At 37.7% G+C, this 24,821-nt stretch overlaps 1 protein-coding gene across 2 annotated transcripts in view; it reads right to left on the bottom strand.

Moving 5' to 3' along the window:
- The window catches only part of VCL (vinculin), a 110,805-nt gene that overhangs the window by 34,786 nt on the left and 51,198 nt on the right, over window positions 1-24,821 (bottom strand). For both annotated transcript variants that reach the window (XM_027595856.2, XM_027595857.2), the window contains exons 3-8: window positions 13,239-13,389; window positions 12,947-13,055; window positions 11,160-11,282; window positions 9,192-9,352; window positions 1,323-1,413; window positions 368-515 (exon numbers count right to left, since the gene is read on the bottom strand). In XM_027595856.2, coding sequence (XP_027451657.1) covers window positions 368-515; window positions 1,323-1,413; window positions 9,192-9,352; window positions 11,160-11,282; window positions 12,947-13,055; window positions 13,239-13,389 — 783 coding nt within the window. The remainder of the gene's footprint in view (window positions 1-367; window positions 516-1,322; window positions 1,414-9,191; window positions 9,353-11,159; window positions 11,283-12,946; window positions 13,056-13,238; window positions 13,390-24,821) is intronic.

Genomic DNA, 24,821 nt, shown 5'->3' with positions numbered 1-24,821 from the left:
TTTAAATAGTGTGAAATAATTCCAATGTTTTCCTCTTTATGCTTCTTTTTACCCATCCTTCATAAAATATATGCCTACCCATGCCAGACTCCACCACCGCCCCTTATTTATCATAAGCCCATGCCTAGAAACTAAGATACCAGATATCTATTTCAATTTCAACTTTACTACAAGGCATCTGCCTATTTTAAAAGTTCATCAAAGGAAAAGTTCCCTTCAATCTCAAAAGAAAAGAATATAATAATCTGTGTTAGCCATTAGTCGAAAAGAACACAGTATAATTAGCAGAGACTTGCTCTCTGAATCACTCTGTCAGGAGTTCCATCCAATCCGTTACCTAACTTGGGTAAGAGCAGAGGAACTTTACCTGGCTCGGAGGTCAGCCACGTGATCAGTCATCTGCCCCAGCATTTTACAGGTTCCCAGGATCTCCCTGCGTTCTTTGCCTGCACAGAGCTCACCAACTTTTCCAGCTTCATCTAAGATCTGTCTGATGGCCTGCTCACCGGCATCCCCTAAAATAAAGAGATATTCAATATCTACACTGTTGATGCATTAATTATTTAGGAAGGATGTTTTACAAGTCGTTTCATTCATGAAGGAATGGATGATTTTAAACGGCAAGACAAGTGAATAGAAGACAATACATCTGATCACTAACAGCCAAGCAGTGCCCTTAAACCAGAGGGTGAGGTTTCAACCACAGATACTTCTAAAAAAGATACTTGGAATCATATCCATCTGAAGATGATAAGCAGCTTGTGGTAAGAATATGGATGATGAAAATAGGCCCTACTCATTTAATACTACTTAGCACCTCTAACCTCCATTAGGCTTTTCACATTCATTCAAATATTAATCTAAAACTGAATATTAGATTAGAGAATCCATAAAACCTAGCTCGATAACCCATTTGGGTACATAAGTCAACTCTGCTTTCCAATTCTTATTGGCATCATCATTTAATCTGCTTAATTAAGTACTTTGTTGACATAAATGGACTCTGCCCAATGGGAACTATAAGAGTTTCTATTCAAAATAATTACCTTTCTGATTCAGAGAAGAAGTGAACCAATAATCTGGCAAAGAATGCCCAGTTCAGCCTGGCTAATTCCTCCATGAGGAGAGGTGATTAGTCTTTGTCCTTCGTCCTTTTAAGGACCAGTAATGCTTCAATTAGTCAAAACTATCAGAATATGGAGTATGCCCCTAAATGTTGCAGTAGTTATCTCAGGATTATGAGATTATGGGAAGATTTCTTTTCTTTGCTTGATTTTTAGCTTGTGACTGTATCCATTGGAAAAGAAGAACCAGAGGATTACCTGGGGAGGCACTGGGATCACGGAGCCAACCTTTGGCCTGGTTCAGCTTGGAGTCTATCGAGGCCAATGCTCTCTTCATGGCTTCAGTGTCCTTTTGAAAAGAAATACAATTATTTTCTTTGCAAAAATGGAGACACCATGATACAAAGTATGACAGGGAAAAAGTTATAGCACTTAACATACAGTAGCTAAGGTAGTCCTACAACAGCCTTGAAAATACTCTCATCACACCAGAATGCTTATTTCTGTCAAAATGCAGCATGGTGCATGCAAATCTTCAGTTAATTCTATTTTGTTTTCTGGTCTATTGCTAAACTGTGAAAACTGGTAAAAATCACTCAAGCCAAGAGATGCTTCATGTCTGCAGCAGGAAAAAGCCCTGTTGTCACATGCCTCATTATCAGCCTTCCACTCCACATTCATCTGCCGCAGCCCTGGCACAGCCCTCCCTGCATCCAGGAAGCCTCATTAGCACGTGGCGCCACAAATCACAGGTTCTCTTACATCTCGCTCTGAAATACACAAACACTGGATGATGCTTCACGGTACTGAATTAATCTGAAAAACTTGGAACTACTGCTTGGAAAAAATGGGAGAATTTTAATCTAGCAATTTAGTTTTAATTCCACAAATAAACCGCTCCATGTAACACAAGAAAAAAAGTGTTATTGTGGCCTTCCCTGCCACCCTCCCCATCCTCCTCATTCTTAGCTCCCTTACCATCCTAACCCGGGAGAAGAGGCAGGATAAAATAAGTGGGTCTCAGCTGATTGTTTGCAATCAGGATTCATAATGGCTAGTATTAAACCCAGGACACAGCATGAAAAGCTGAAGCAGACTAAAAACACACCAACTGTTTGATGAAGTTTTTAAAATATAGAAAAATGTAGAGAACAATATAATCAATACTCATGTGTTCACCCCACAACTGACAGGCTGGCTATCTCGTAAATCTCTATGTAAACACCTTAAAAGACAAATGAGTGGGTGGCTTAGTCAGTTAAGCGTCTGTCTCTTGATTTCAGCTCAGGTCATGATCACAGGGTCCTGGGATCAAGCCCCGAGTTGAGCTCCACGCTCAACACTGAGTCTGCTTGGGATTTCTTTCTCCCCCTCTCGCTCTGCCCCTCCACCCACTCACACTCTCTTTCTGTCTCTCTCTAAAATATAAAATAAAACAAAACAAAACAAAAAGACAGATGAAGTCCCTTCTGCTCTAGGGAACTGGGTCTTACAGAGTTCCGTGCATGGAAGTGCAGAGTTAACCTCTGAAATTCTAGGCAATGCCCTGAATGCCTAACTTTTTTTCACTTTCCAGTCCTGCAAAACCGGGGTTCTTAAAGGTGTTGTATCACTACTCTTCCACACGGGGGCACGAGGAGCATCCCCACTTCTAATCCAAACAAGACCCAGCACTAGGACAAAATAAGTGCGGGCAGCACTCAGAGGCTTGAGGTCAGCAGCCTGACCACAGCTTTTCCCACGTACCTATGCAAACTATAAGGACTCTCAGCTTTAGCATTTCCACCTTCCCAATCTAAACAGATACAGATTCTTTTAACCTCGGCTATCAAAGGCTCTAAATAGCAAAATTCTCAGTCACAGCAACTAAAGAGAAATGAACTAAATTACTGAAAAAAATGTAAACAAAATATTTTTTATTACCAAGTTATATGGAATTATGGAGGCTATCCCTCAATAGAAGGCAGAGAGTATCTATTTTGAAATCCATTTATAATCAGTACAAGTAGACAAATGGCATTTTTAAGTGCTTTTATTCTCAAATGGCTTAAATATCTTCTCCTCCTCCATCTTGTCCTACATTAATCTACACAGCAAACCCTGCCTTTAGAAGTCAGCTTTCACTTGATTCCAGATTAACAAGGCCCAAATCAATACCTTTTTTTAAAGAGGCTCAGGCAACTCCCAACCTCAGAGAATTAGATAGCCCTTAGGGTCTAACATAAGTTACAGGACTTTGTCTACGTACAGGAAAAAAAAAAAAAACAACTTCACAATCTCTTATTAGGGAAGTATGTGCATATACTCTAAAGAGAAATTATACCCATGTAAAAATAATTTAAAATCTGTTAACCATTTCTCTAATACGTTATTATTTTTTAGAGTGAAAAAAAAAACCGGAGATTGACTTCATTTCAAAAATCTAAATTCAAGGGGAACAAAGATCAAATATTTTGTGTGTCTACTCTAGCATTAAGGGCTACTATTTGGGGGCGCCTGGCTGTCTCAGTCGGTGCAGCATGCAACTCTTGATCGTGGGGTCATGAGTTCGAGCCCCACGTTGGATGTGGAGCCTACTTAAAAAAAAAAAAAAATCAAAAAGAGACAAGGCTACTAGTTTGGAAACTAACTTTGAGGATTTCTTGCATGTTAGGTTCTGTTTTAGGTATTGTTTCCCCTCATTATTTCATTGAACCTCAAATTTAAATATAATTTAATTTTACAAATTAAGAAACAAGGACTCAGTCCTACAAACCCAACTGATCTCAGGTTTGCTGGCACCAAACCTATCTATTTCATATTAAATGAAACTCGTGAATTTCTTCTTTTACCAAGAAGAGTTGCTGAAGATTCTTCTAACCCTTTGTAATAGTCAGCAAGATTTTGCCTTTTTGATTTTGGCTTTGGTTAATACTGACCAGAAAATAAACTCTAGAAATCAAAATCCTAATCCTCACTACCCAAAATGACTTATTTTATTCTTCATTGCCCCAAAATGACTGAAACATAATGAAAAAAGTAGCTTTGCTCTATTCTGTATCCTCAAAAATCATTGCTTTTTTTTTTTCCCTAATAAAGCATGAATGGCCACCACACTTCAAGGAAAGAATCTAATTCTCAGGAAGTGAGTAATTTACTCCTGAGTGGGAAATGATGTGGCCTCAATAAGTTAAAATTAAGAGGTGCTCATTTTCCCCTAAAAATGACCCACAGCAAAGTTGAAATGAAGCTGCATTTTTTAAACTGGGAATTTTAGGTACCAAAGTTTTTAAAAGCATGAATTTTAGACAATTTTGATGATAAAACAATAACTGAAAGGACCATCTTAGATTCTTTCTGGAACAGAGAAAGTTTTGAATACTCATTTAAACCCATTACACTTTAATGTCGTATCTATTAAAATAAAAATGTCCACGGGAACAGATATTTTGGTCTTCTAAGAATCTCATATATACTTCTTTTGAAGGGCAGTATTTATTATGGAATTGACAGAACTGTCATAAGCAGCATAAGAAGTATATTAATACTGGATATGGTTATAAACCAATTCACTGAACAACTGAGACTAGAAGTCAATTTTGAGATATATTTACAAAGCGTGAAAATAACCGTAATCCCATGGTCAACCATACCATGTGTCACAAAGCTTTCAGTTAAACCATGTCAGGCCTAAGTGCCCAGAGTACAATCTGGGTATGAAATACAAGAGAAAAAAAATCTTCATTTGAGTATTTTCTCTGTAAAATCTCAAATTTGGGAAAGAGAAAAGTCTCCATCAATCTCTTCTCTGGGTTTTTGTTGTTGTTGTTGTCGTTGTTCTTAAGATTGAGTGTAAAAAAAAGACCGGATCTAGGCCTGCAGCTTTGGGGACAGCTGGTAGGGATCTGGTCACCTCCCCCAAGGTCCCTCTTACAGTAAAACTCTTAGGAGTTCAGGTTTTAAATGAAAAAACCACACTGGTTTGGCTCTGTCCCACGCACACCAAGAGGTAGAAAGACAACCTTAAAAGAACTCCTTTCTACATCCTCTCCCAGGAACTGAAACACTCCTGAAACGTAATAGAGAGTTAGATCTAAAGAACACTGAATAGTACTGAGAACCACGGAGTTCCTCCTAGAGATAATTAAAAGGAACTTCAGAAGAAAAAGTGAGGTCCTACAATGCCAGCTTCTAGAAAATTTTCAATAAGGGACTAAGGACTCCCTCTTGTTTGCTGCCCAACCTACTCTCCCCTCCCCACACTCCACACTCTGTTCCATTCCTGATGGCATTTCCACCCCTTAATCAGTGTTTTTAAAAAAGATGTTTCTGGAAAGAATAAACCGGGAAGTAGAACAAAATCTTACAAACTACACTGAAGTGACAAAAGAAAGTTGTCTACCCCTGAGACCTCAGGTAAGTTACCCTCCCAGGCTTCAGTTCCTCATCTTTAAGAATACCTTCCCAGCTCTAAAATTCAATGCCACTTATATGCAGACAATCAGATGTACCAACTGAAAGATCACTTGGATCAGAAGGGAAATGTCAATTGTTTTAATATTTTGGGCTTTTCTCCAATTTGAGGGGAGGGGCTAAAATATCATAAATGCCTGAATTAACTATTTATCTCAAACTCCAAGAGATAAGTCCTTTACTGTATTAGCTGCTAAAATAAAACACTCTAAGACTCATTAAGAAGTTCACATAGTGTCAAATCACTATGTGTACACCTGAAACTAATATAACATTGTATGTCAAATATATTCCAGTAATAAAAATAAAACACCTAAAGGAGAATCATTTTAATTAACTGATTCAATCTTAAATCATGTTTCATTTTCATAGTAGACATTCTAATAATAAAGAAAAACACCTCACATGCTTATTTTTTCAAAAATGAAATAAAAAAATCAACACTTAAACCTCAGCCATCTGTAGTAGTTAAGAGCAAGTATTATAGGCTGATGTGTTCTATCCAATATTTCCTTCTTTGGTAGAGTACAGAAATTTTCTGTGCAAGACATCTGAGTCAGTCACCACATTTACCCCACCACCAGCCTAGGCCCACAGCGGCAGGGATCCACCACAAGAACTAATTCTGAATAACAGCATGTAATGACTCAAGGTACAATTTGTAGGAGCACCTACGGAGTGTTCAAAAAATTCTTAGCTTAAAATTTTTCTCACTTCCTCTTAAATCTCAGCATGCATCAAGAAACAATATAAATACAAAAAAAAGAGAGAGAGAGAGATTAAGTATAGATTGCTAAATTTACAAAGGGCAGAATTAGAATTGTGTTTAATTCACAAATTTGTTTCGTAATGTACCCTAAATTAATTTTTAATGATCACCATACAATGACTGCTGATTTCAGGAGGGGGAAATTGTTATTTTCAAAATAAAATGAGGCATTTAAACTCAAAGTACTTTTAAATGTGTAAATCTGTAATTTGAACGTAGGTATAAAAGGTAAAACAATCAGCTACTGTATTGCCTCTTTAAAAACTTAACTTATTCGGCAAGACGCGCTTTTTACCAAAAATTGTTTCCACTTACTTTCTTCCCCCACTTTTCTAGAGGAACCATCACTTTCCAGGAGGAAACTGCACCAATGGGGAAGCATGAAACAAGTATGGTAAGACAAAGTTAATTCTTAATTGGTAGGGTCAAGAGGAGGAAAAGCATGTGTTAAATAGAATGGGGACCCAGGCCACAGACAGACACAAGGTCTGATTAATTCACTGCTTACAGTCGAGCAGTGAAAGAGCGTAATGCTACTAAACTGAAAAATAACCAAAATTCTAGTTACCCGTTTCCATTTTCAAGGTAAAAATTTTTTTCTAATTATTCTTGCAACTAATAAAAACAGTCACACTTAAGGGGTAGGGGGAAGTAGAGTGGATGGGTGGGAAGTAACTTCTGTCATGTATATCTTTGTATAGCATTTTGATTTTTGAACCAGGTAAATGTATAACAAAAGCAAAATGAGATTTAAAAATAAACATTTCTTGTTTGTTCTGATGTCATTATGTACTTGAGCTTCTTTGGGCTGAACTAATTTTTTTTACTTTCTTTCATTCTGACAATTAAGTTTTGCAACACCCATTACAGTCTGGTTCCTTCCAGATCAGCATGAAACCGAGACAGCTATAAGCATGTACACAGCATCTCTCAATGGCACTGGCACAAAATAAAGCTCAGCAACCCCTATTTACTAAATGATGGATAACTTTTCCCCTCCAAACATTGAAAAACATTGAGCAGGAGATTTCCTGCTCTGCTTTTTTGCTATTTCTCATCTGCTAGAAGCAAAGGAGAGAGAATAAGGAAAGAGATTAGGTTAGGGAAAGGTGAGGTCATGGAGAACCACGGCTGATTCACAGCTTGGCAGAACATGCAGTGAACCACGGACTGAAGTTAGGAGAAACTTTAGATACACTTAACTTTTTCCCTTTTGATTTTGAAGGCTAGGACAGGTGCCCCATCTAAACTCCTAAACCTATTCATTTTCACAATGGGTTGAAAACCTCAATGACACATCTCCAAAAGCAAAATTCTAGAGCCTGCAAAGGAGACTGGGAGGAAATGCAAACAGAGAGATGACATTGGCTGGGAGTTTCATTCCCCAAGAGCAGGGTCCACACAGGTCACCTGGAGAGAAACTTGCCCCTCAAATGAAGTCAGTAGGAATGACCAGGCCAAATGGTTCTCAGGAGCCTGTTCAAAAAGATGAAAGCACCCACCAAATATAGAAAGCCTGATATCCCCTTGTAATGTTTTTTCTTCTGCTTTCCCCAAAGAAATCACTCAATATGAGCCAGAGTCAGTCTGCCCGGCACAGCCCCGAGTCCCAGATGAAATGACATTCTGACACATATTCAAGCACAGTGTTACACACCGGCACACGGAAAAAGGCACAGCACACAGCACAAGAAAACCTCACAGACATGCTTTTTTCTCTTTTGAAGCAAAAAAGAGACGAGACGGCAAGAGAAAGCTTACCTTCTAAATGTGAGAAAAAGAATAAAACAAACAAGAGAACAAAAAAAGATGCATAAAGAAGTCATAACAGGGAAGTGAAAGTTGTCAAATATGCAAAAGCAAAATTAAGTAAAATACCAAAGACTTAAAATGATTTCACCATCTAGATTTAAAACACAGTCTTAAAACTCGTTCAAGAACTTTGTGCCTCTGTGAACAAATCCAGAGTTAAGAGAAGCTGATTTCCTTCTGCATATTTAGATTCACTTTCTGGGCAATGTGATTTTCAGACCCCAGCTTTGACCTTACCTTCCTGGTGTCCTGGAGAACAAACACAGCCCTACTGGGTACCCAATGGAAGTCATACTACAAATCCCCTCTTTGCTACCAGTCTGCTGGGGAGCCCTGGAAATATCATTTGGGTCCCACATGGGGAAGCTGGATCCTGCAGACAGTGTGTTTCCCCCACTGCTCATATCTTGGGCTCCTACGAGGAGAGTGTAAACACAAATGCCTCTGTTCTCCCAGTCACTAGACAGAGAGAAGTAGACCAGAGCAGCAATAATATAAGACCACGGCTGCAAGGCTCTGGAAGGAATCCACCAACCCTTTTGGAGGCCAGGAGAAAATTCTAGATAAAGGGTGAGGGGACCCCTCAAAACTCATTGACGAATGTGAAAACTATATTTTAATTAAGCTTTCCTTAAGGAAAATGGTATGACAAATGGACACACCTAAAAATGCCAGGAGTTTCCTCTGTAGATTTCTTAGGTCAGAGGTTGGTTAAGGAAAAGTTTCCATAAAGTTCGGTCACAGTCATGTTCTGTATCTTACTCAGTCACCTAGCAACAACCATCCACATAAAAAGGCAGGGTTCCCACCCAGGGGAGTATACACCATATAGGAATTCCTCCACCAGACCCAATGAGTGTCCAGCTTGAAGAAAAAGCTACACGTCTCAGCCTTCAACCCCACAGACCTACTTATTTGTTCTAGCTTGGGGCAAAGGAAGTTTGCAAAAGCAGCAAGTAACCCATGAAACCCATGAAAAGTGAAGTAGAAATTATTTCATAATACCTGCAGGGTCTTACGCTACCCACAATTACAAGATAAAGTGTGAGGGGAGAATTCAGGAGTTAGCTTATTTCTCCTCCAGTAACACTTACCTTGCTGGCCCAGGCATCTTCATCCCAAGAAGTGAGTTGTAATACACGAATGATCTCATTAATTTCAGCACTCATCTTCTCTACAGTAAAATTGCGGTTTTTCAAAGCTTCTTCTATTCCTTGGTTTTTTGAATTTTTAGTTGTTACAAAAATCTTCATAGCTGTAAAAATAAACAAACGATGAGAAACTAAGCTTGGAATTTAATCTTGCTGTATAACAACATTCACACAAGATGTTCCACACTTCGAGTGCATGTTCTGGGTTTCTTAGGTCTTAAGAAGAATATACTAGGCTGGCTCAGTTGGTAGAGCATGTGACTCTGGATCTCGGGGTTGTAGGTTTGAGCTCCACATTGGGTGTAGAAATTACATAAAAAAATAAAACCTTAACAACAACAAAAAAGAATATATTAAAAACAAAACAAAACAAAAAACACTGCAAGTGTGCCAATAAAGTTCTAATATCAGCAACTTTAAGGTACAAGACATCATTAAAACATGATCAGGGAGCTAATTTAACATGCGTATCCTGAGTAGCTACAATCACAAAATATCCAATATCTTTCTAAATCACTTATCATACCAGCCCTGACACTGGCCCCATCTAACACACACCTAACAGGACAAGATGAAAACAGTAAAACTCTAACTGGAGTATCCTGCTGCACCCAATCCTAATGGAAGATCCCAAAGTGTCAAGTTTCTCTTCCAGAATTTCTCTCATCATGTAGCAGGAAATTTCTAACCCCCAAGAGTAAAGAAGAAAACAATAATAATTTGAAGCACAGGAGAAAGAGAATATCTTCTCAGGAAATAACTGAAATTGTTAAAACAAAGACTGATCAACACTTTATTGAGTTACCCAGATGAGAAAGAAATCTTACTCCCAAACCCCTTTATCTCATGGAACAACTGGCCTCAAAAACATATTTCCCATGGAGATTTTAAGACTCTACTCACAAATGTTTTTGCTTTCTAGTTCATTTAAGGGCTTTCTGAGCTCTTACCTTCACCTCTCCTTTTCTAGCTACTATCTGAAATGACAAAGCAGGGAGGTAGGAGCTGGGGGTGACAGTGACATGCCTCGTAAGCTTCTGAAAATAGAGCTGCCCTCTGATAGTTAAACTAATTAACCCTTAACTGGATTAAGATAACTTATGTAAACCATGAGGTGTCTGGTACATACTAGAGACCCAATGAGTACAGATCCCTTTTGCTAGCTGAGACAGCAGCCACCAGGCTCTACCCAGTAGGGAAGGGGTCCCATGTGGTATAGACTACCAACTCTGTAATGCAGAGAACAGTTAAATTTCTTTTAGGAAAAACAGTGTTAGCATAACACTGAAAGGGTCTTTGGGTTCACTTCTTTATCCTATAATGCTCTATAATATCCATGCCAGCTCCTAATTTCTTTTCATAATACAAATAAAAGTGTAAAAATTCCTATGTCCAAGGGCCGGCTGGGTGGCTCGGTCAGTTGAGCGTCTGCCTTCGGCTCAGGTCATGATCCCAGGGTCCTGGGACCGAGCCCTTCATCGGGCTCCCTGCACCGTGAAGGGCCTGCTTCTCCCTCTCCCACTCCCCCTGCTTACACTCGCTCTCTCTCTCTCTCTCTCTGTCAAATAAATAAAATCTTTTAAAAAAAAATTTCTATGTCCAAGACTAAAGGTTCTAGATATCCCACCTCCCAGCAAAGGGGCCTACTAGAACTTCAGCACAGAGCGAGGCAACAAGAAGGGCAGTTTCAAACAAGGAACAGGAGCCGGAGAGCATTTCGGAAGATGAATACTGGTTCTTAGCCAATCAGCTGCAGCCATCAGGTAGCACCCAATCTATCAGGCCTCGTTTTTACCCTGCCTGAAGGACATGCAACTAAGCAGTAAAAGAAAATTAACATCAGAGTTTAGAATACGATGACTTCTGTTCTTTTTTTTTTTTCCTGTAAGACCAGGTACAGGCAGAAAATACCTGAAATGAGAACTGGCAGCAACTCCTTCACGGTGTTCATGGAGTTCACCAACATCACTCGGTGTTCCTGGTGAGTCAGTTCCTGCTGCCTCTCATCAATCATCTTAGCCATCTTTGTCATTCCTGGGGCACAAGGAATAAATTGTGCAGGGGGAAGAGTGAAACGTTCCAGACTCTGGCATTCTGAGCCTAAATCCATTATGAACGACTATGAAAATCCGAACTGCCCAGAGAACTATCACTGAACTGTAGCATTTATGATACAGAATCTTCTGGACAGGTCAAACTTAATGCAACTTCATTCATTTCAATTGAAAGTAATTTATTAAATGTAAATCCTAAATATGACATCATTTTCACACGTTTGACATAAATACATTCACAAACACAAAAACATACTGAAAAAACAAATATATATTTGTTTTTTTGTTTACATATATATATTTGTTTATATATATATTTGTATATATACCAGGTTCGTGTCACGTTATCTGGCCACTGCGCCTACGTAAGCATCTCATGTGAGCCTAGTACTGAGAAGCCAGTGGCTGAAGAAAATCTTAAGAATTACAACAATGTGTTTTGTTTTCATCTTTATATTTTTCTGTTCTTTCCAATCTGTCCAAAATAAGCATGTACTATTTTTATAATTAGAAACAAACAAAAATTTTATAAAAATAATTACAGTTAGGACAGCAATCAAAAGTATCTGGTGTTTTGGAATCAGCCTGCTAGCCCTTTTTGTTTACTTTGGTTATTATTCAAAGGTGCTATGTGATTCTCTACAGCTTTGGTTTTCAAACTGCTCATAGGATTTCTTAAGGTTTCACAGATCATCAAGGGGTACCAAAGGGAGATGGAAAAGGAGGGGTTGTCCCTGCTCCATTCAGAGTAGCTCCATTTTTGTCTTTTATATGTTGAGATTCTGCCTAAGATTTTATTTGAAGAAATAAACTTCTTTTCCCAATGCTATGGGAAAGTTTAAAGAACACTGCTCTAAAGGCATTTCCTGCTGATCTTCAATGATGGCTCAGAGAAATTCTTAAATGCCATAAGTTTACAGAATGACTGTATCGGAACCTCATGAAAACACTGTTAAGAATCATTTTACCTAATACAAAAGACTTTTATGAGGTGGTATGCGATCTTTAATACTGACAAGTTAAACATCTGATGTTTGGTCTCAATCATACTTTAAGAACCCTCCAGTTCATGTTACATGGCTCTAACAGAAAAAGCTGGTATCTGTTCATGTATTTTGAATATTCAGTTCTCAGGTGACTAAACAATCATTTCAAAAAGAGATTTAGTCACAGTTCTTCTCTCCTTCTAGGTCTGATTATATTATGCAGCCTCGGGCTAGGGCATGAATCCATAATAGTAGGCGGGCTAATTAACGAGCTAAGAGGTCATTAAAGAGCTACAGGCTAGCTGGCAGACAGCGAAGGAATGCTGTATAATGTGGAATGGAGAGGTCAGAATTCAGGGTGGCCTTAAGCATTACAGTGATAGAAAAGTATTTCCTACATTCTCCAGCAACATTTGCAATGTCTAGTTTAATTCATTAGGCAGGGCCAGGATTTGTAGAAAGCAAATTCAGCTTTCAGAGACAATGATATCTCAAGTAGAAACCCAGCGTCAGCTCCATCAAAAGAGGAGATACACCTCAAAGCCCAATGCATCATTACTTATCTTCTGCAAAAGGCAGGGGGGAGTCCTCCTTCCACCTTGATCAGACCTAGACAATCCATAAAAACATTTTATTATAAAAACTGGACATGACTAACCTGGTCCAAGATTCTTTGTGTAGGTGACCAAATCTTCCATAGTTTCCACCACCTCTGCCACTGTAAGATATTCCAAAATTCCTTTGCAAACTCTAATAATTTTACGAACCTGAAAATGCATTTCAGTTTTTAGTCAAGTGAGTGAATAATAAGTGGAAAACATGCTAATTCAGCTGGGTAGCTATTCAACATTTTCTCATTCTAAATCATCACCAATCCTCCATTATTACCTTCAAAACTATCTTTAAGACTTTTGTCTGGAAGAGGTCTGCATGGGCCTCAGATTGCCTACCTCAGCCTCATCGAAGGTGAGGAGCAGGTCTGATGTGCCAGAGAGGATGCCCCTTGACCCATCGATTAGATAATCTCGAGCAGGCACCGAGTAAGGGTCTGACTGAAGCATCTGGGCTGCCTGGACAAGCTTGGTGCAAGCATTCTCAACCCTGTGGGGAGGAACATGGAGTTAACTCCCTGGCAGAACCAAGCAGAAGAATAGAAAATGCAAATGTAAAGAATGTAAAGGGACATATTCACATTTTTTTTCAGACATGGAAAACAGCCAAGACCAAGTTACAACAGGACTTAAGTTTTTAGCTCTTAAAATCTACAATTAAGGGCTACACATCCATTCATCCATCCATCCATCCATTCATTCACCTCATTCAAAGCACTAAGCCCTTGTTCTTTGTTATTTCCTGGCAACAAAAAATGATGACAAAATGTTTTAGACCTTTCACTTTAGGTTGCTATACATCTCGGCAACTCCTTTGTTTTCTTCTTTCTCACCCTATACACACTGCCATTAAAAGACACTACACAAAGAACAGAAAACCTTGACAACAGTTTCAGATTTATTATCTAGAACTAAAATGCCAAAGCACTGGGTTAAGTGAAATTTAATAATCAGATAACAGAAAGGATTAGGAGGAAACAAAAAGTATGAAGTAATGCATAAATTTCCCATTCATCTAGCTAAATGGATTTGACAAATCCACTGGACTGTTTGAAAACAAACCTATAAAACTATATTGTTAATTAAAATGTCACTAGTGGGGCGCCTGGGTGGCTCAGTTGGTTAAGCGACTGCCTTCAGCTCAGGTAATGATCCTGGAGCCCCGGGATCAAGTCTCGCATTGGGCTCCCTGCTCAGCAGGGAGTCTGCTTTTCCCTGACCCACCCCCTCTCATGTGCTCTCTCTCTCTCTCTCATTCTCTCTCTCTCAAATAAAATAAAATAAAATAAAAATAAATAAAATGTCACTGGCATTAATAACTGAACCAGTTATTGATAGTTTAATGTTAATACAGTTTAATAACACAGACAACCTGATCATATGTAACAATGAATGAAAGAATGAATGAATGAATCAGTAAAGAGCAAGACCTCATTGCTGTGGCTTTGGATCACTCTTAAAACTGGTTGTTTACTGTTCCTTTTTAAATTTTAAATTAAATTTTTAATTTAACTTATAGAGATATGTATATTCATACATATGACAGTCAGTGAAAAATCACCTTCTTTCCACTATCTCCTAGTCATTCATATTCCATCTACTTGCAACCAATGTTATGAGTCTCCTCTGTATTCTTTAAAATAAGACACTTCATGCATAAGAAACAAAAACAGGCTTCCTCCTTTTTTATACAAATAGGATCATACCAGGCATACTCTCTGCATTCTGCTTTTTCCACTTAATTTAACTTAGAGATATTCTAATGAAAGTACATAAAGAGCCTCCTCATTCTTTATTTTTTCCTCCTCATTCTTTAATACAGCTACATAACTAGTCCATAATTTATTAGCCTGCTACAAAAAAATCACCTTGAAAAATATCAATGTAAAATGTATATATCTGTAGGATACAGGCCAGAAAGGAATCGCTGAATCAAAGGTGTAGACATTTACAATTTTGACAAATGTTGCTATATTGCCATCCACAGAGGTTATTAACATCCCCCCCCCAATGGATGACAGCAGTACCTGTTTCCTCAGTCTCAACAACTTGGTATAGAATCAAACTTAAGTTTATCTTCACCAATATGAGAGACCAAAGCTGGATTTCAATATAGTTTTTTAACTAAGGTAAAATTCACATAACACAATTAGTTGCTCTAAAGGGTACATACAATTCAATGGCATTTAGTGTATTCACAATGATGAGCAACTACCACCTCTCTCGGGTCAAAACTTGTGATAACACTTCAGAAATGCACCCTGAAACATGGTATGTAATCACTCCCCATCTCCCCCTTTCCCCCATCCCCTCGTGACCACTAATTTGCTTTCGGTCTCTATGAATTTACCAATTCTGGATATATCATATAAAAAGAATCATGTGACTATGTGACTTTTTGTGTCTGGCTTCTTTCACTTAGCATAAATGTTTTCAAGGTTCATCGAGGTTATAGCATGTGTCAGTAGTTTGTTCTTTTTCATACCTGAATATTTTATTGTATGTGTATATGTAAAAATTTGAAAATTTGCTTATCCATCCATGTATTGATGGACATCTGAGTTGCTTCCACCTTTTGGCAATTATGAATAATGCTGCTACTAACATTCATACACAATTTCCATGTGGATTTAGGTTTTCATTTCTCTTGGATATATACCTACAAGTGGAAGTCTATGTTAATTTTTTGAGGAAATGCCAAACTGTTTTCCACAGCAATTGCACCACTTTACATTCCCACCAGCTTTGTAGAAGGGTTCCTATTTCTTCACATCTTTGCCAACACTTGTTATTTTTTGGTTCTTAAGGTTTTGGGGGGTTAAAGCCATCCTACCAGGTGTGAAGTGGTATCTCATGGTTCTAATGTGATTTCTTTACTGATCAAAGATGAACATCTTTTCATGTGCCTGTGGGCTATCTGTATATCTTCTTTGGAGAAAAGTTTATTGAAGTCCTTTGTTCATTTTTTAATTGGGATGTTTGTCATGTTGTTGAGTTGTCAGAATTATTCATATACTCTGGGTATTAAATCTTTATCAGATATATAATTTGCAAATATTTTTGCCTATTTTGCAGGTGCTTTTTACTCAACATAGTTTTAATTTGCATTTATTTGATTATTAATGAAGTTAAGAATATTTTTATATTTTTTAAGTTGTAAAATAAAATTATACAAACACTGTATGACCATTATGCTCAAGCAAGTATCACATATACAACAATCATACTTCAGAAATGAAATATTACCAAGTACTTTAGAAGCCCCACCTAACCAGAACTAATCATTATCCTGAATTTTGTTAATTATTCTCTTGATTTTTTTGTATACTTTCAGCACCTATCTATCCATACATACCTAAACAAGTGCCATTTAGTTTTGTCTATACATATTAAAATCTTAAATTAGTGTAACTGTACTGTTACATATGCTTTTGTTCAATATTATGATTTTGAGACCCATCATGTTGAGGACTATCGCTAATGTGTCATATTCCACTGTATGGATATACCATAATTTACCCATTCGACTTCTGATTGACATTAGAGGTATTCTAGGTTATTATATTTTTTACTGGTGTTTCTATCAATACTACTACTATGAACATTCTTATACTGGCTTCTGGTGCACACGAACAGTATATCTAGTAGTGGAAAAACTGGGTTGCAGAAAATGCTATATTCAAACTCTATCAAGGAAAGCCAGTCTTCCAAAGTGATTACACCAGTTTAATACGCGGACCAGCAGTGTTCACAATTGCTCCACAACCTTACCTTGGCATTGTAAATTTTTAATATGCCAATGCGGTCATTGTGAAATGCTAAATTATTGTGAATTTAATTTGCATGTCCCTGTTACTAATGAAACTGTTGTGGGTGGAGTGGGTTTGTTTTGTTTTGTTTTGTTTTTTAGATTTATTTATTTATTTACTTGAGAGAGAGAGAGAATGAGAGATAGAGAGCACGAGAGGGAAGAGGGTCAGAGGGAGAAGCAGACTCCCTGCTGAGCAGGGAGCCCGATGCAGGACTTGATCCCGGGACTCCAGGATCATGACCTAAGCCAAAGGCAGTCGCTTAACCAACTGAGCCACCCAGGCGCCCTGTTTTGTTTTGTTTTTTAATGTTAATGGGCCCCAAGAGTTTTGACAGGTAGCATTTTTGTTATCATCCAGCTCTAAATAATATGACATCTTTGACAATGAATTGTTGGATGTACTTTTAAAAAAAGGGGGGCTTTTCTAGTTATCTTTTTGCTATTGATTTATCATTAACTGCAACATGCCAGAGAATGTAGCCTGTAAGATAACAAGGGTTTGAATTTTGAAATGTGTTGAGGCTAGCTTGATGGCTTAACATATGATCAATTTTTATAAATTTTCTATGTGTGCCTGAAAAGAATGAGTATGCTCCAATTTTTACGTGAAATATTTTACATATTCCACTAGCTCAAGCTTGTTAATTAAAACTGTTCAAATTTTCTATATCCTTGCTGATATTTATTGTCTTTTATCAATTACTGAGCGATGAAATCTCCTACCATAACAACAGATTAGTCTATATCTCCTTGTAGTTCTATTTGTGTTATATATATATATATATATATATATATATATATATATATATATATATATATATATTGAAGCTAACTTTTTAGGTACATATAAATTTACAATTATTATATAACCTGAACCTATTTATCATATGTAACACCTCTCTATATCTCCCATGTTTGTTGCCTTAATGTCTAATTTGTCTGACATTAATATTGCAAATCAGTTTTCTTTGACTATTTTCAATTTCTCTGTCATTGTGTTTTAGATGTATCTTTTTAAATAACATATAGCTACATATTTTTAATCCAGTTCAGGAATTTTTAACTTAATGATTTAGCCCATTTAAATTTATTAATATTACTGGTATATTTAGAATTATTTTCTTTTTTTTCCAAGATTTTGTTTGTTTATTTGAGAGGGAGAGAGAGAACAGGGGAGGAGAGGGAGAAGCAGACCCCCTGCTGAGCAGGGAGCCCAACTTGGGGGCTCAATCCCAGCACTCTGGGATCATGACCTGAGCAGAAGACAGACGCCCAACCGACTGAGCCACCCAGACACCCCATCCTTTTTTTTTTTTTTAGAATTTTTTTTTTTTTATTAGAGAGAGAGAAAGAGAGGGAAGGGCAGAGGCACAGGGAAAGAGAGAATCCTAAGCAGGCCCCACACCCAACACAGAGCCTGACTCGACGCTCAATCCCACAACCCTGAGATCATGATCTGAGCGAAAACGAAGAGTCGGGGACCTAACCAACTGAGCTGAGCCGCTCAGGTGCCCCTAGAATTATTTTTATATCTTATTATTTATTTTCCATATAGCCTGTAATTTTAACATATTTTTCCCCTTTTTTGGGGGGGGCAAGGAGAAGATTGCTAGTTTTTTCTACCTTTTTCTTATTCCCTTTACAATTTTAAAGGTTATACACTCTGTGCTTTTTGTGGTTACCTTAAATACTTCAGCATGCATACTTGGCGTGTTAAAAATCTAAAATAAAAGCTGTCCTCTTAACACAGCTGGCAGTTCATCAGTCTCATAAAAATCTAAAATGAGTCAATATTTTTACCTTCTTCCCAAACAAAAAATGATCTTAGGATACTTAATTCCCAATCATCCCTTTCCTGACCTTTATGCTACTGTTTTCAAGTTTTGTTTTGTTTACATTGTTTTCATGTATAAAATGTTGTATCTTTCATTTTAAACCTTTAAATCTTGTTATATTTTACATTATTATACTATATAAGTCAAAGTTTGTTTATATTTACCAACAAAGTGTCCCATATTTTGGATAATCATTCCCTTGTATATCTCAGGCCTTACATCTAGAATCATCTGATGCTGTCTGAATTACATTCTTTAGAATTTCCTCTTAAGAGAATGCTGGTGACAAAATGTAACCATTTTTGTTTGTTTGAAAATATCTATTTTGCCCTCTACTTCAAAGACTATTTCAGTAGTACAGATTTCTAGGTTGACAGCTGTATTATTGCACATTGAAGGTATTATTTCACTATGATGTAAAAAAAGAAGCAGAAAAATATATGATGACAGAAGCAGAGGTAAGTGCAACCACTCTGAAAAACAGTATGGAGGTTCCTCATAAAGTTGAAAATAGAGCTACCATATGATCCAACAATTGCACTACTGGGTATTTACCACAAAGATACAAATGTAGGGATCCCAAGGGGTACGTGCACCCCAATGTTTATAACAGCAATGTCCACAATAGTCAAACTGTGGAAAGAGCCAAGATGTCCATCAACAGATGAATGGATAAAGACGATGTGGTATATATACACAATGGAATATTATGCAGCCATCAAAAGGAATGAGATCTTGCCATTTGCAATGACGTGGATGAAACTGGAGGGTGTTATGCTGAGTGAAATAAGTCAGTCAGAGAAAGACATGTATCATATGACCTCACTGATATGAGGAATTCTTAATCTCAGGAAACAGGCTGAGAGTTGCTGGAGTGGTGGGGGGTGGGAGGGATGGGGTGGCTGGGTGATGGACATTGGGGAGGGTATGTGCTATGGTGAGCGCTGTGAATTGTGCAAGACTGTTGAATCACAGATCTGTACCTCTGAAACAAATAATGCAATACATGTTAAGGAAAGAAAAAAAAAAGAAGATAGCAGGAGGGGAATGGGGGAAAGGGGGGAAATCGGAGGGGGAGACGAACCATGAGAGACGATGGACTCTGAAAAACAAACTGAGGGTTCTGGACGGGAGGGGGGTGGGGGGGATGGGTTAGCCTGGTGATGGGTATTAAAGAGGACACGTTCTGCATGGAGCACTGGGTGTTATGCACAAACAATGAACCATGGAACACTACATCTGTGGAGCACTGGGTGTTATGCACAAACAATGAATCATGGAACACTACATCAAAAACTAATGATGGGGCGCCTGGGTGGCTCAGATGGTTAAGCGTCTGCCTTCAGCTCAGGTCATGATCCCAGGGTCCTGGGATCAAGTCCCGCATCGGGCTCCCTGCTCCTTGGGAGCCTGCTTCTCCCTCTGCCTCTCTCTCTCTCTGTCTCTCATGAATAAATAAATAAAATCTTTAAAAAAAATTAATGATGTAATGTATGGTGATTAACATAACAATAAAAATTTTAAGAAAAAAAAAAAGCAGCAGAGGTAAGAGTGATGCAGGGCTACAAGCCAAGGAATTTGAGCAGCTTCTAGAAGCTGGAAAAGGCAAAGAAACAGATTCTCTAGAATCTCCAGAAGAAACACAATTAACCCATTTTGGACTTCTGAACTCCAGAACTGGAAGACAAAACATCTGTGTTGTGTTTGTTACAACAACAATATGACACTGGCCTCCAACTGAAATTTGCCAGACATTAAATAGGCATGAAAACACCACCCACAATGAAAAGAAAAAAAATAATTCAAAAACAACCCAGAAATGACACAGATGATAGAATCAATAGACAAGAATGTTAAAACCATTATTACAACTGTATTCCATATGTTCAAAAGCTAAAGGAAAGTTTGAGTATATTTTTTTAAAGATTTTATTTATTTATTTGAGAGACAGAGAATGAGAGATAGAGAGCACGAGAGGGAAGAGGGTCAGAGGGAAGAGCAGACTCCCCGCTGAGCAGGGAGCCCGATGTGGGACTCGATCCCGGGACTCCAGGATCATGACCTGAGCCAAAGGCAGTCGCTTAACCAACTGAGCCACCCAGGCGCCCGGAAAGTTTGAGTATATTAAATAGATAAATGAAAGATATAAAAACAAGCCTCAAACACAACAACTGGAAATGTGTCTCAGATACAAAAATACACTCAATAAATTACTAGCAGATAAGATACGTCATGAAAAAAAGATCAGTGAAATTCAAGTCATAGCAATTAAAATTATCCAAAATGAAACAAGGGAGAAAAAAAGACAAAAAAAATGAACAGATCATCACTGAGCTGTGGTACAACTCTAAGCAGCCTGATATATTTGCAATTTGAGTCTCCAAAAGAGAGGAAGGAGGGAGACAGAAAACAATATTTGAAGAAATGATGGCCAAAATTTTTCTATATTTAATGAACACTATAAAGCCCCAGGTCCAAGAAGCTCAATAAACCCCAAGCACAAAAAATATCAAGAGAACTACAACAAGGCACATCATAAATTGCTTAAAGGAACATAAATAAAATTGCTTAAAAATCAAGATTAAAGAGAAAATATTAAAAGTAGCAGGAGAAAAATGACACTTTAAATACAGAGGAACGAAGAATAACAGACTTCTCACTGGAAACAATGCAAGCCATAAGACAGTGAAGTACTGAAAGAAAAAAACAAACCTGTCAACCTCAAAAATCTATACCCCAAAAAATATGCATTTCAAAAATTAAGGTGAAATAAAGACTTTTTCAGATATGTAAGAGCTGAAAGAGTTCATCAGCAGCAAACCTGAACTATAGGGTAAATTAAAGGAAATCTTCAGGAAGAAGAAAAATTATACCAGATGGAAACTTGGATTTACAGGGGGAAAAAAAAATGACAACTAACAAACAACAAAATGTTATAAATAACTAAATGTTAACTATGTGAGTAAATATAAAAATAATTCTTATTATTTAAATATGTTTAAAAGACGACTAAAGAACTTTTTTAAAAATGAAGTTTCAAAAAAGTAAATTTGATTCAGCTGACTAGATATACAATAAGAACTGGCTCTGCCAATGATTATGGCAGATGTTTTCCATAAATCAAATGAACCAAAATTACATGGAAACATATTTAAGACAGGTATATAATACACAATATGGCAGAAAATACATGCTGTGCAACTAAACTTATGATTTAAAAATGTTTCTGGAATTTAAGAAACAAAACAAATGAGCAAGGGGGAAAAAAGAGAGAAACAAGCCAAGAAACAGACTCTTAACTGTTGAGAACAAACTGATGGTTACCAGAGGGGAGGTGGGGGAGGAGGGTGAAATAGGTGATGGGGATTAAGGTGTGTACTTGTGATGAGCACTGGGTGTTGTATGGAAGTGTTGAATTACTATATTGTACACCTAAAACTAATATAACACTGTATGGTTTTTTTTTTTAAGATTTTATTTATTTATTTGAGGGAGAGAGCACGGAGGAGAGGGAGAGGGAGAAGCAGGCTCCCCACTGAGCCAAGAGCATATGTAAGGCTCAATCCCAAGACCCTGAGATCATGACCTGAGCCAAAGGCAGATGCTTAACCTACTAAGCCACCCAAGGCATCCCCAAAACACTGTATGTTACCTACACTGGAATTAAAATAAAATAAAATAAATAAAAATTTGTAAATAAAAAGTTTAAAATATTCAAAAGAAGTATTTCAAAAGATCTTTAGGGACGGCCAACCACTCTTTGAAGGCCATTAGTTGAAAGAGCACTGACGTCTTGCTTCAAGATTTTTTATATCCATTCTCACTAATTCAAACACCTCTCCCTCTCTCCCCTTTTTTGCTTTACTAACCACTACTTATTCTCTCAGATTCTGCCTTTAAATGACTCTTCCTTCAGGAAACCATCCCAAATCTACAAGTACCTCTCCTATGTGCTCCCATGAGACTTATCACACCCTCTCAATTTAGTTTTCTCTATTTTCCACAAGACTCTAAGGTCAGCAAGGCCAAGAACTTTGTCTATCTTGTTCATTAATGTAGTCACAAAGCAGAATGCCTGACACATAACAAGTGTCCACTAAATAACTGCTGAATGAACAAATAAATGAATTTTCACCCAGTACAGGCCCACAGAAATCATTAACTTTAAAAAGCCACAAAACTTGATTTTATTTCCAGGTAACATGAATGCTGCTGAAATTAAAGCAAACAAACCTAAGAATCACAGAATGCAATGGTTGTGCTACACCTACTTGCAAGGATCCAGTTACTGCATAAGTGTTTCAAATGTGGGAAAAAAATAAAAAACCATCGTGGAGAAAAGAAACAGAAAAAAAAAAAAGGTTGAAAATCGAAAACCTCTGCAGGAATCAATTTGATTCTCCGACTAATGGTTCCCTTGTGTGGTAAAATGATAGGGCTAAACAGATACTGTACCATTTTTTCTACAGATGTCTTTCTAAGACATCTGATCTGTACATTAAAATTTAATGGCATTCATAAAAGCCAAACAAATCCCACCATGACTAACCAGTGGTTAGAAACAGATAGGAGTCTGTCTTGTCTGCAGAAAATGAGATTTTATTAAAACATTCAAGCTGCCTTACTTCTTAAAGCGATCTTCTACTTTTTAACACAAATCGAAATTTTTTAAAAAGCACTTTGGAGAATGACAGTAGGGAAAAAGGTCTGTTTCCTAAATAATTACATATCTTGACTATATCCTAATAATAGTGATTTAGACACTTTAAATCAATCAACTATTACAAGTTGAAAGCTTCTCTCTGCCATTGAGTCTTCAACTTAACAGAAAATTCTTATTCTGTAGATTAGTGGACCAATGACAGCCTCACAGGACCCAAAATATGTTCACTCATAACCCACTAATCCATTCTTTCCAGGATTACATGTCATATAACTTGATACAATTTAAGATATATGAAGATCCCAGGGGCACCTGGGTGGCTCAGTCGTTAAGCGTCTGCCTTCGGCTCAGGTCATGATCCCAGGGTCCTGGGATCAAGCCCCACATCGGGCTCCCTGCTTGGTAGGGAGTCTGCTTCTCCCTCTCCCACCGCCCCTCCCCTCACTTGTGCTCTCTCTCTCGCTCTGCTCTCAAATAAATAAAATCTTAAAAATAGAGATTGTCATAAGTCATTTTTAAAGGTTCTACTAGACCGCATCCAATCTTAAATTCCTTTAGTTTAATTCTTTCATATATTTGTTCCTCTAACTATTGAGGACCTGCTACATGATATATGAATCCTAGGTATACAAAGTATTTTTAAGTCCCTACCTTTGGAGGGTTACCACCTCCGGAGGAGAAGACATACATGTAAACAAAAATACATTAGTATTTAGAAGTACATCCAGCACATAACAAGGGGACATAAGAATGGAAATAGTCATTTTTACCTGAGAGGTTAATAAAGTGTTGATGGGGAAGGTGGAGACAACATTGCTCCTGTCTCAGAAGCTCAGCACTACTTATAAAGATGATCCTCTGCACAGCATCTCTTTGAGTTCTTTATCCAATGGAATAAATCTCTCTCTCACACACACACACACACACACACACACACACACGTCCTTTCTGCGAAAAATAACATGCATTTGCCATAGACCTGGTTTGACTAGAGAGGGCAGTCTACTATCACAAAGTGCAGGTAACTCACTCACTCTGAAGCCACACAATCTCAGTCAGCTCCTGTAAAAATCACCTAGCAAATGCCAGCTCACTGATTTAGCAGAGGAAAGTAGAGCTCAGAGCTTTGGAACAAAATACTGTAAAGGGAACAGTGTGCTGGGCCTATTTAGACATATACTGCTCCATAATATAAAACGGAAAAGCTCTCTGAAACATTCAACAAGTTAAACTTCACCCCACCACAAACAAACAAACAAACAAACAAACATATTGGGGGGCAGGGGAAATGATCCTATGTCAAAATCCCCGTTTTAATATAATCTGAACTTAATCAGTTTAGCCATTTAGGCTATACACACTGTCACACACACACACACACACACACACACACACGCACGCACGCATTCTGTTTGCTAAAGACTGAGGTGCTGTGGAGCAGAACACCTGAAAATCTGATTTCATGGAAGTTGGATTACCCTGGAGCACACCCAAAGAAGCAGGTGTTTACATTTTGGACCTGTCCTTTCAAGAGAGAGAGTTGGTCAGGCCACAAGCATATCAATCACACAAAACAACATTTGGAAGATAGGAAGGCAACAGGCCAAAGAAGA

Source organism: Zalophus californianus, chromosome 15 (genome assembly GCF_009762305.2).
Source record: "Zalophus californianus isolate mZalCal1 chromosome 15, mZalCal1.pri.v2, whole genome shotgun sequence".
Lineage (NCBI taxonomy): Eukaryota > Metazoa > Chordata > Mammalia > Carnivora > Otariidae > Zalophus > Zalophus californianus.
The sequence above is the reverse complement of the archived record's forward strand: the minus strand, read 5'-3'. Positions and strand labels throughout refer to the sequence as shown.